The following is a 12,910-nucleotide window of genomic DNA, read 5'->3' as shown; positions in this document are numbered from 1 at the left end:
CTACGCAGGTCCTCCAGGACCTGCCACATCTCTGCCTCCTCCTTCACCGTTATCCCCCACGAGAGCAGTGGTCTGGGCTCTTCCTCTGCCCTTCCGGACCACCCCATTAGCCCCCCCCAAAAAAATTATTGGGGGTGTCTTCCGGGCCTCCTCGACCGCCGCCTGCGACTCCTTCCACCGGCTGGCATCACCTCCTCGACCTGGGAATCCTTCCGCCAGGGTCCTTTCCCCGACATGATCTCCTCCCAGGTCCAGAACTCCTTTCCCTCGCGAGCCCATCTCTCGCGCTCCTTTTCCTCCCGCTGCTTGGTCCTGGTTTGGTGGGTTGTTCTGTAACGATCGTCATGCAAGAAGGAAGAAGTGGACCAAGGCGCAGCTGGGAGCGAACTCATGTTATTTATTACAGACTGAAATAACACGGTCAAAACAGAGAATAAACGTATCGCTACTGCTCCAACAAAAAGAGACAACAACCCACAAACATCGTGGGGGGAAAAGGAACTTAAATATGATTCCCCAATCAGAGGCAACTAGTGACAGCTGTCTCTGATTGGGAATCGACAGAACCCAACATAGAAATACGCCCCAAAGCAAGGCTATACCAAAAACATAGAAAATAAACTATAGAAATGCCACACCCTGACCAAAATAGAAGAGTTCACCTGGTCAGGGCGTGACACCTTGCCAAATCTTCTGCTAATGTCCCACGCTGCTGCAAAAGTAAATAAAAGGGAGGCTATGGCAGCATTATCTCTTCCAACTGAAATTAATTTAGATGGTTTCCATTTTTGTAGTGAATATATCCAGGTGAAAGAGAGATATTACCAGGCTATCCAAATCGTTGCATGTAGACACAAACTCAATATCCATTTCATTAAGCTTTAACAGACAATATTTACCTCATCAAATGAAAGACCTCATTAATATTTCTCTGTTCTAGTTGCCTCAATAATTACTTTTGGGTTAGCTGTTTACTTCTTATTCAACTTCTCAGCTCATCGTGTGCTCTGAAAGAGAACCCAGCAAAACATGCCAGTTGAATACAGAGGAGCCTTTGGCAACATTTTATGTAGCCTAATATAGGCCGTGCTTGACTTGAGGAGGAGTTCAATTGGACCTGAGTACCGGCACCTAAAATGTTCTACTGCTTGAGCTCCTGTTCCTCTTATAGAATATCAGCTCAAAAGTATTGTGGAGCTCGTTCACCTAAACATAAACAGTACCGGCACCCAAAATGAGTACCAGAACCTATTTCAGTCCAAGTCAAGCACTGACTATAGGTGCAGAAAATAATGTGCTTTAAGAATACGCAGAATGTCCTCTAGAAAAGGTTAAAAAAATAACTCAATTGGAAAACTATTGGGAATAGTTTTTCCATGGCAGAAATGAAAACACAAAGCAGACCCAACTATTTGGTCCTTTAACCATTTAGACCTAAATATAATTCTAAAATGCTGCTGTAAACAGTCCGGGTGGCCATTTGATTAATTGTTCAGCAGTCTTATAGCTTGGGGTTAGAGGCTGTTAAGGAGCCTTTTGGACCTAGACTTGGCGCTCCGGTACCGCTTGCCGTGCGGTAGCAGAGAGAACAGTCTATGACTTGGGTGACTGGAGTCTGACAACTCTTTGGGCCTTCCTCTGACACTGCCTAGTATATAGGTCGTGGATGGCAGGAAGCTTGGCCCCTGTGATGTATTGGGCTGTACGCACTACCCTCTGTAGCGCCTTACGGTCGGATGCCGAGCAGTTGCCATATCAGGCGGTGATGCAACCAGTCAGGATGCTCTCGATGTTGCATCTGTAGAACTTTGAGGATCTGGGGACCCATGCCAAAATGTTTCAGTCTAATGAGGGGAAAAAGGCGTTGTCGTGCCCTCTTCACGGTTTTCTTGGTGTGTTTGGACCATGATAGTTTGTTGGTGATGTGGACACCAAGGAACTTGAAACTCTTGACCCACTCCACTACAGCGAAGTCGATTTTAATGGGGGCGTGTTCGGCCCTCCTTTCCTGAAGTCCACAATCATCTCCTTTGTCTTGCTCACTTTGAGGAAGAGGTTGTTGTCCTGGCACCATACTGTCAGGTCTCTGACCTCCTCCCTATAGGCTGTCTCGTCGTTGTCGGTGGTTAGGCCTACCACCATTGTGTCGTCAGCAAACTTAATGATGGTGTTGGAGTCGTACTTGGCCACGCAGTCGTGGGTGAACACGACTACGTGGCCAGATGTGTTGTTGCCTACCCTTACCACCAGGGGGTGGCCCGTCGGGAAGTCCAGGATCCAGTTGCAGAGGGAGGTGTTTAGTCCCAGGGTCCATAGCTTAGTGATGAGCTTTGTGGGCACTATGGTGTTGAACGCTGAGCTGTAGTCAATGAACAGAATTCTCATATAGGTGTTCCTTTTGTTCAGGTGGGAAAGGGCAGTGTGGAGTGCGATTGAGATTGCGTCATATGTGGATCTGTTCGGGCGGTATGTGATTTTGAGTGGGTCTAGAGTTCCCGGGATGATGTAGTTGATGTGAGCCATGACCAGCCTTTCAAAGCACTTCATGGCTACCGACGTGAGTGCTACGGGGCAGTGGTCATTTAGGCAGGTTAACTTCGCTTTCTTGGGCACAGGGACTATGGTGGTGTGCTTGAAACATGTAGGTATTACAGACTCGGTCAGGGAGAGGTTGAAAATGTCAGTGAAGACACTTGCCAGTTAGTCCGCGCATACTCTGAGTACACGTCTTGGTAATCCGTCTGGCCCTGCGGACCTTGTGAATGTTGACCTGTTTAAAAGGTCTTGCTCACATCAACTACGGAAAGCGTGATCACACAGTCATCTGGAACCGCTGTAACTCTCATACATGCTTCAGTGTTGCTTAGAAGAAGAACTGGAGAAGAGGACCCATTCCAGGGCAGCACGCCACCCGGTGCAAGTTGAGAGCAAGTATTTGTAACGAGTGCACTGAGAGTCGGGAAGCAAGTACAGGGAGTGAGTGTTTTATTAAATCAACAAAACAAACACGAAACACAAACAATGCACCGACATGAAACAGAGTCAATAACACCTGAGGAAGGAACCAAGGGGAGTGACAGATATAGGGAAGATAATCAAGGAGGTGATGGAGTCCAGGTGAGTGTCATGAGGCACAGGTGCGTTTGACGATGGTGACAGGTGTGCGGGATAATCAGCAGCCTGATGACCTAGAAGCTGGAGAGGGAGTATACGTGACAGTATTGAAACCCCGGACTCATCGCTCTCTCTCTCTCTTTTTTGTTCATTCACACAGGCGGTCCGAGGAGTGACCCACCCGTTACCTGAGAGGCCTCTCTGTTGTATTTCTCCCCTCCCTGTTCTCCCCAACCTTTACTAAAGAACAACTTTTGTTTGACCACCGCAAAATGGTCTCCCGCTGTCTTATTTCATTGTGAGTTTCACCTCTGACTCCGCTGGGCTGCCACAGTGCAAGGACATGTCCGAGTCCATATCACCAACCAACGTGGCCGCTTCGCATGCTGTCCATTGAGTAATGAAGTAATTTATTATTTTAAAAGTCAAATGACATTATACCCTCTTTCCGGTTTCTGGTTCATGACAACAGGTTTTTAGCAAGTTCATTTTGTGATATTGACACAGATATTATAGTTAGAAAAACAAGGCCATTCGCAGCCGCTATAGTAATTTAAAGAAAGGCCGTTGAAGGCAGGTTTGGATTCTAAAGGGTTAAAAACCTGTTGTATGTAAAATATTGTGTGCTCTAACTTGGGAAATAAATAAATGTGACTCTGGATGACAACATAATGATGTTTGTTTCTGACATTAAGGATGGTTTCCTAAAGAAGTTAAATCCCCTACGTGTTTTGTTTCCTTTCCCCATTATCGCGATACTGGTATCGTCCCGGCCCTAGTAAACGCTTGTTGATAGTAATTAGTAATCTATCATGGATCATATAGCAAGCAGTTATTTTCTGATGACCTAACAATAGTCCTGCATCAACATTGGCATTGCCTGTGCTTAAGGTGTGGCGAAAGCAACACCATTTTACTAAGGAGTAAACAATTCTAGAGACTAGCACACATCCTGTCATGTTCTTCTCCCCCAGTGGATGTCATGTTTTCTTTGCTTCAGACAAAGATGCTGCAGCATCATCCATAGGACCTATAAAACCAGTCTAGCCAATCAGCAGGCGCGCGTCTAAGCCACAGGATGAGCTAAGTGCCATTGCTAGGTGCCACTACATCAGAGTGATGAGTCATTCACTGATCTTGGGGTACAGCACAAGCCCCCAGTCCTCCTTGTGTCCCTCCCTAATGTAACCGATGTGAAATGGCTAGTTAATTAGTAGTGGTGCGCGCTAATAGCGTTTCAATCGGGTGACATCACTCGCTCTGAGACCTGAAGTAGTTGTTCCCCTTGCTCTGCAAGGGCTGCGGCTTTTGTGGCACGATGGGTAATGATGATTCGTGGGGTGTCAGTTGTTGATGTGTGCAGAGGGTCCCTGGTTCAAGCCCAGGTTGGGGCAAGGAGAGGGACGGAAACTATACTGTTACATTGATGCTGTTGACCCGGATCACTGGTTGCTGCGGAAAAGGAGGAGGTCAAAAGGGGGGTGAGTGTAACCGGTGTGAAATGGCTAGTTAGTTAGCGGTGGTGCGCGCTAATAGCGTTTCAATTGGGTGACGTCACTCGCTCTGAGACCTGAAGTAGTTGTTCCCCTTGCTCTACAAGGGCCGTGGCTTTTGTGGCGCGATGGGTAATGATGCTTCGTGGGTGTCAGTTGTTATTGTGTGCAGAGGGTCCCTGGTTCAAGCCCAGGTTGGGGTGAGGATAGGGACAGAAGCTATACGGTTACACTAACAGCCGTGTGTGTGTGTGTGTGTGCGTGCGCACGTCCTGGGTCCCATACAGGGTTGCCTTTTATAGGTCCTCTCGACTTTCGAAGGCCTTTCCACTTCAATTAAGAAAAAAAAAATCCTTTCAGAGACGGGGTGGGGGGGGGGGGGTGGTTTGGCAAGGGGAGGGAGAGGTTGCTTTTCAGCATGACAAACCCGAACCCATTTCTCTTTCTTTTTTCTCCTCCAATACTCTATAGGATGCCTTCAGAGCTTACACAATGCAAATCAGTATGAGTCCCTTTTCATGGATTGATTAATATGCAAAGACAGCCCATCCTTATCAAACAGTCAGCAATGGAAAAATACAACACAAGCTGCCAGTGTAGTCATTTAGAATTTTTCATCCATTTGCTCTTTGGGTTCATTCAAGTAGTGAAATATTAAACCATTTCATTTTGATGATAACTTTGCAGTTTCTGACAATTATTCCAACTCACTAATTGTATTATGAGACAGTAAAACCATGGTATTGAGAATCTTTGGCACATACTGGTTATTTAGCCCCCAATATCTGTCTCACAGTCAAACTAATCCAATGCACCATGCAGGCCTACAACTACGCTAGAGCCACAGAAATAGCATTGACTTGAACACATTAGTGTAGTCTTTATATTCTTGGGAAAAATAGGTGCTATCTAGAACCTAACCTTTTTGGTTCCAGGTAGAACCCTTTTGGTTCCAGGTAGAACACTTTCGGTTAGAGGTTTCATACCGTCCTTCTCTCATACCGGGATTTACGGTATTACTGGCATACGGCATAGCACACAAGGGGCCGCTAAAAACGCAAGAAAAGCCCATTGGGCCTCTATTACCAGAATGCTAACAAAATTATTACAAACTAATAGTGAAATCACAGACGCTGTTAGCTAAATTCTAATGAGCAAAAACAAACTAACTGCAAAAACAGTCAAATCCAGCTCATAAAGTTATACAAGCATAGCTAGTAGTTACTGAATGTCATTTTCGGTGAGTGTGGACATTTACAAGCGAAAGTGAAGGAGAGAAACTGTGCAAATGAACAAAGTTGTTATGTATGCTTTTCTGAAGGAAGAGCAGCGTGTATAGATGGAGCAGATGGGTTAAGAACGGAGGAGGAAAAAAACGCTAGCAGGAAGCACAGCGAAGAAAATGGCAGCTGTACAGATAAGTCATCCAAAGCTCTTAAAACCATTCTAAGATATCTGATGGCAAAATGTTTGTAGTGAATTGCATACAAGTGTAACTTCATCACATGATGTGCGCCGCACAACAGAGACTCGCAGATAGATATAGAATACTATGGACTCACCAAGCTTGCTTTTTCCCATTTACAACTCAACTGTTCTGGGGAACTACGGTGAGCTTCATAATTGACAATGTGACAGGTGAAATGAAGAACACAATCTGCTTCATATCCTAAGGAACTGCACAAGTTGACAGTAGGTAATAACTTAAGTAGCTACACTCTTAGAAAAAAGGGTTCCAAAAGGGTTCATCGGATGCCCCCATAAGATAACCCTTTTGGTTCCAGGTAGAACTCTTTTGGGTTCCTTGTAGAACCCTCTGCAGAAAGGGTTCTACATTGAACCCAAAAGGATCCTACCTGGGACCAAAAAGGGTTCTTCAACGGGTTTTTTTAAATAAAAAATTATTTCACCTTTATTTAACCAGGTAGGCTAGTTGAGAACAAGTTCTCATTTGCAACTGCAACCTGGCCAAGATAAAGCATAGCAATTCGACACATACAACAACACAGAGTTACACAAAACATACAGTCAATAATACAGTAGAACAAAATAAAACAAAAAGTCTATATACAGTGAGTGCAAATGAGGTAAATTAAGGCAATAAATAGGCCATGGTGATGAAGTAATTACAATATAGCAATTAAACACTGGAATGGTAGATGTGCAGAAGATGAATGTGCAAGTAGAGATACTGGGGTGCAAAGGAGCAAGATAAATAAATAAATAACAGTATGGGGATGAGGGAGGTAGATAGATGGGCTGTTTACAGATGGGCTATGTACAGGTGCAGTGATCTGTGAGCTGCTCTGACAGCTGGTGCTTAAAGCTAGTGAGGGAGATATGAGTCTCCAGCTTCAGAGATTTTTGCAGTTCGTTCCAGTCATTGGCAGCAGAGAAATGGAAGGAAAGACGACCAAAGGAGGAGTTGGCTTTGGGGGTGACCAGTGAGATATACCTGCTGGAGCGCGTGCTACGAGTGGGTGCTGCTATGGTGACCAGTGAGCTGAGATAAGGCGGGGCTTTACCTAGCAGAGACTTGTAGATAACCTGTAGCCAGTGGGTTTGGCGACGAGTATGAAGCGAGGGCCAACCAACGAGAGCATACAGGTCGCAATGGTGGGTAGTGTATGGGGCTTTGGTGCCAAAACGGATGGCACTGTGATAGACTGCATCCAGTTTGTTGAGTAGAGTGTTGGAGGCTATTTTATAGATGACATCACCGAAGTCGAGGATCGGTAGGATGGTCAGTTTTACGAGGGTATGTTTGGCAGCATGAGTGAAGGATGCTTTGTTGCGATATAGGGTTATCCTATGGGGATAGCCGAAGAACCGTTTAAGGTTCTAGATAGCACCTTTTTTCCCCCCTGAGAGTGTACAAATACTCAAATGTATTGAAAAACATCAAATACATAGTTTTGATGGTATTGAAAAACGATGCATTGGCTTTTTCCAAATACCCCCGTATACAGTATATACAGTATACCCCCCCCCCCCCCCACAGGCCTAGGTAGAACCGGAAAGGGTTCTACATTGGAACTAAAAAGGGTTCTACGTGTAACCAAAAAGGGTGCTCCTATGGGGCTGCCCAAGAACCAATTTGGAACCCTTTTTTTCTTAGAGTGTTGGATATCATTGGGGCGGCAGGTAGCCTTGTGGTTAGAGTGTTGGACTTGTATCCGAAAGGTTGCAAGATGAAATCCCCAAGCTGACATGGTAAAAATCTGTTGTTCTGCCCCTGAATAAGAATTTGTTCTTAACTGACTTGCCTAGTTAAATAAAGAAAAAAACATCTGCAATCTCATCAGGTTTCAGCAAATGGAAGAAGTGGCGCTGCAATAAATTACTCACCAATGAGATTCTGTTTCGTGGTTAATCATATTACTTTTAGCCTGCCAGTTGAGCAAATAATTTAAGCCTTTTCACTTTCAGTCTATTTTTGCACTTGCTGTCTTACTCTAATTAAATATAGGGGAATTTATACTTTTTGACTGGATTGGTTCAAAGGGGCTCTCTTTAGTTTATGTTCCATGAACACTCATCCTTGGGATGAAATCAATTCTTCCAAATGTGGCTTATCTATGAACACATTTCGCCTCACTAAATTGAATTGCCGGCCATATCCACATTCAGTCTTTTGAACAATCCTAGACACACAGTGGTTCTCCTACGTTGTGGTGAACACAATCAGCCTTGACTGCAAAATCTGCTAAGGGACAGCTGCCAGATGGAATGATAAACTTTAAAAGAGGTTGCGATTAATGCCTCATTGGGCCCACACCGGGAGATCAAGGGCGGACGTGCCATTATGTACGGGAGGAATAACCTATACTTCATACGTACAGATGTAGCCAATCATTACAAACAACAGTAGTGTTACATTGAAGACTATCAATGTTATGCCAAATTTGAAGTATAATTTACCTCCAATCTGGGTGGAATAAGGTCATCCTCCATGTGGATACACAGTTAGGTTATACCATAAAGTTGAGGTGCTAACAATCACAATCCGGAACAAGGGCCATAATATTTACAATGCTACATTATTGCAGAGTTATGGCAACAGAGAAGTCTGAAACCGTGTATATCCCTTTAAATGCTATGCCTCTCACCCAACTAGAATGGGATGGGGTTTGAAGTATCCAGCTGGATGTTTTAATAATATCCCATTCCAAGCAACAGACCGAAAGACTTATAATTTTCCCTTGTTAGGCTGCTTTTTACTGTTTCCTCCTCTCAAAAATAGGCAATCCTATTTTCATAGTGGCTTTGAACTTGCCACAGAAGTTGAAGTCCCAGATGTTAACCATTGTGGAATTGTTTATTTTCTCCCCAACTGTTGACTAATCTTAAACTTCACCCTCTTCTTGAGGTGAACTCTATGCCGGACACACATAAACAACACGCTTTTTGGAAAGTTTTTGCACTCCCTTTTATTTATTTGCTTGACTTTAAAGAACTCCCTGAAGCGTGTTCTCTCCTGGATTTACTTCTTTGATGTTGATGGGGACCTGGCAAAAAGCACCACGGCCAGGGGCTTCCCAGAGAATGTCGCCAATGTGATGGGAATGTGTGGCCGGGGCCATCTTTTGGCTGGCAGTCACACATGCAGTTAATGGTAAGGAGCGCTGCAGGAGCAGCTGCATGCTAACATTTACATATCAACACATGACAACCGCACAGGGAGAGTTTCTGCACCATTACCCCTTGCCACAAATCTCATCGCCCAAATGTAATATATATTCAAACCGTGAAAGGAGTCAACTATACAAGCTCCTTAAAACAGCTCTGATGGACAAAAGTGATGTATAAAAAAGAGGAGGGAAGAAAGAATGGAGGTGGTTCTCAATGTGCTTCTTACATATGTAGGATCTTATTTGGAGCCAGTTTGCAGGAAATAAGAATAAGAATTATTATGTGGATTATAATTAATGGACATTTTTCATTAGGGCAAATCAAGTCTGAAACGTCAATGTGGAAATTACAAACTTTAGAAGCCTTTTTAAAACTCAAATACACTACACGTTTGCATTTCCTGAAATGCCAGGAAAATTGTCAGCAACAAAATAGTGGTCAAATGAAGATCCAACAAATGTACTTGACTAAGTCAGAAAATGGAATGTAACCAGCAACAGCTCCCAGTCTGTCTGGTTGGAACCCCATGTGCTCTCTGGCTTCACACCGATGGTAACAGATGTGATGATGCACCTCCATTCCACAGAACCAGTTACTGTTCATACTCCCCCAACCAGCCAAAGCCTTTGTCTCGCTGCCTTTTTGTCAAGGCAGTACTATAAGCCACTTTTCATATTCAATTCGTTTCTCTCTCAAACAATTGTATTGAATTTCATCCAGCAACGAATCTAGCGGTGATTGGGCATTTTCTTGGACAGTGGCCATGGTTCCTTGTAAGTTTATTAGCCCTTGGCATCGAAATGTAATTGTCAGCAAACTGGAAATTAATATATTTAATTACATTGTTTCTGCACAATGTTTTATTTTGCTTTCTAACACCACATTACTGTCATTACTCACGTAATACCTCCCAGGCCAATCAAATAATGTGATCAATTTCTTATTTTAACTCCCTTGCAATGGGTTAGGACTTAGTTAATCACAATCGTTCAATTATCTCTGTCTAGTCCATTGCACTTTCCCTCCTCAAAAAAGAACTGAAGCAGTCTCTGGGTATTTATAGTGAACACTGAAGTAGGCTACTGATTTTGAGGTGCTCGTAATATTCCCCCTACTGTTGCTTAGTCCTCATGACAACTTTCTTCCCCACATTGCCAGTGGAGCTTCCCTTCTAAACCTCCCTGCAGATCAATGCCACACCCCTAGTTCAACCAAAGACAAAGGAGTGCTATGTGTTTGTTTAGCAATACATTTGTTTTACATATAGACATCTTTATGCAAAAATTCGTTTGTTTGTGGTGTGTATCTGCGTGTGCATGTGTGTTTGTGTGTTTGTGTGTGTGTGTGTGGGGGGGGGGGGGTAATATACAGACTGATCCAATATAACGGGTCCCCGCCTGAGGCCGCGCTCTCTGGTTGGATAACATTGTATACCATGGGATTCATAATGACTACTGAACCATTTCTTTAGATATTTATATAGATAATAGTAGCATATTACCCATTACTTTTTCTGTCTATGGAGGTCTGTTTTCTGTTATCTCTCCAAAAATCTATTGGCCTATTTAATTCGTGGAAGAAAACAATCTTTGTCGCATATATAAGCCTGTCTAGAAGGGCTAGGTCTGTATGTATTCATGTGAAATGTATTGATATAGCTAACTATGCTCCTATGTGGCTCACGTTACAAGCACGCACAGTCTGCACTGAGTAGGCTCCACACGCATCAAATACAATGTAGCCTATTTGAAGGCTTCAACTTTGCAATTGAAAATCAGCCTAGAGCGTTCACATTTACGCATGAATTGATAAAGAACTGTGAAACAAGTTTAATTGAAAACAAAATAAAACATTAGGCTTTCGCGTTTAACCTAGACTACTATTACGCTACTTAATCCACCAAGAAGTGTCGTAGTTACCGCGTTCAAAAAAAAGATTTGCAGGTGCTAGGTTTGAGGACCGAAACAAATCATCCACATCGGCAACCAACGCTGAGAGCACAATATGCGCGCCACCTCCATATATATATATATATATATATATATATATATATATATATATATATATATAATATAAAAAGCATAAAAAGCTACCAAACTCTTTTTATTAGCCTACTGTAAAAAGGTACGCCTATTGGTTCCATGAATTAAATGTGACGGACAATAATTCAAACACATTAACTGTTGGGTGATTTTGCTGACACAAAGGACCAGCAAGGCAATACTTGTTTCACTGACTCTCCTCCCAAGACCGAACGCATCCATCTCCTCCTTGACGCTATACCCACTCCTCGGCAACAACAAAGCTCAAGGTTAGGAAAAACAGTTTGTCCAACTGCTCAAACCGTGTATATTAAAACCATGAGGCAATGCAACGACTCAATTAACGGACAAGTGATATCTTATTACGCAGAGAATTAGTAGCCTAAACAGTAAACTACGGACAGAGCCTACTTGTGATTTAGTCTATACGATTCTGAAATAAGGTTCAAATATCGTTAATTTCCCTTCATGTTACCACAGCCATTACTGAGAGAAGAGCCATGCTTTCCCGTTCGTCTCTTATCTATGAGAAACTCAGGTTTCCATTGCCTGTTTATATTCCCAGGCGACAGCTCTAATATGATAGATCTAACTGTCCATTCGTTGAGACACATATGAGACGCAGTTAGCACGGATGGGATACATACGGACACTGCTATACTGTGAACAAAACAAAGCACTTTCAGAATGTAAAGAATTCGCATTGTAACGTGTATGAGTTGGCGATATCTAATAATTTCTAGAAAAAAACATTTTAAAAAACAATCTTACCTGCATAGCCAAAGAGCAATGCCCAGATGAGATACCTTGTTTGAAGCATTGCAATATCTCACAAAGATATTGTCCTTGAAGAATTGATGGACAGACTTGACTAAACGATTTCAGTGTTCTGAAGAAATGTATGTTTTCCAACTACTGTATTCTGATAGCAATATTCGAATTGGTCCTTGAAGCTACCCGAATACGCACGAGAGCAGCTCGCAGAATGAGTGACTAGCAGCCGTAGCACACACACAACACGAATTAATCCGCCTGGGCAAAATGTTCGTGCTCACACTCAAGGGGTGCAATGGATGCAGGCACAAACTAGTGCGCTCAGCTAGTCGCTTTCCACTGGGAGTAATTCGGATTAGGAATCTCACGAAACCTCTATTGATCCGTACAACATAGAAGTGGATTTTGAGAAGATATTTAGCCAACATTATTTTGCCCAGTTATTTTCAACCATTCAAAATATCTGCACCAGATGAGATGTCCAATGTGCAATTGTGCGTAATTGCGCCTAGTGACCTATTATTTATGGGCCTGTGACTCGCCAAATGACAAATTCTCCTTTCTCATAATGCATGCATGCATTCCTAAAGCAGCTTGTTGGTTGGTTCCCACGTTTTGTATTTAGCATACACCTAGTTAAAACACTGTTATAGACCATAAATGGTATGAATCGTGAAACCTGCAGTCCGTATGAAATATTTTGTGTTCAGTCTCACCATCTGGTCATGACAACGACACTCGGCCGGCGCCCTGATTAATAAGATGCTTCCCGAGAAATAGGGCGTCCTCTTCACTGTGTCACCAACGTCCCCTCTTAACTATATTTTTAGTTTCGTATTCCTGTATAAGCAGAAA

General features: G+C 43.2%; 1 protein-coding gene across 7 annotated transcripts in view; it reads right to left on the bottom strand.

Moving 5' to 3' along the window:
* The window catches only part of ncam1a (neural cell adhesion molecule 1a), a 322,583-nt gene extending 310,276 nt beyond the window's left edge, over positions 1–12,307 (bottom strand). For 3 of the 7 annotated variants that reach the window (XM_082960303.1, XM_014137376.3, XM_014137377.3), the window contains exon 1: positions 12,053–12,303. In XM_082960303.1, the coding sequence (XP_082816429.1) occupies positions 12,053–12,101 (49 nt within the window). In that variant the 5' untranslated portion in view covers positions 12,102–12,303. Of the gene's footprint in view, positions 1–12,052 lie in introns of all 7 variants that reach the window. The other 4 variants (XM_014137372.3, XM_045693512.2, XM_045693508.2 and 1 more) reach the window with 3 other exon arrangements.
* Positions 12,308–12,910: the final 603 nt, after the last annotated feature.

This window comes from Salmo salar, chromosome 13 (genome assembly GCF_965601325.2).
Source record: "Salmo salar chromosome 13, fSalSal1, whole genome shotgun sequence".
In the NCBI taxonomy this organism is placed as follows: domain Eukaryota; kingdom Metazoa; phylum Chordata; class Actinopteri; order Salmoniformes; family Salmonidae; genus Salmo; species Salmo salar.
The sequence above is the reverse complement of the archived record's forward strand: the minus strand, read 5'-3'. Positions and strand labels throughout refer to the sequence as shown.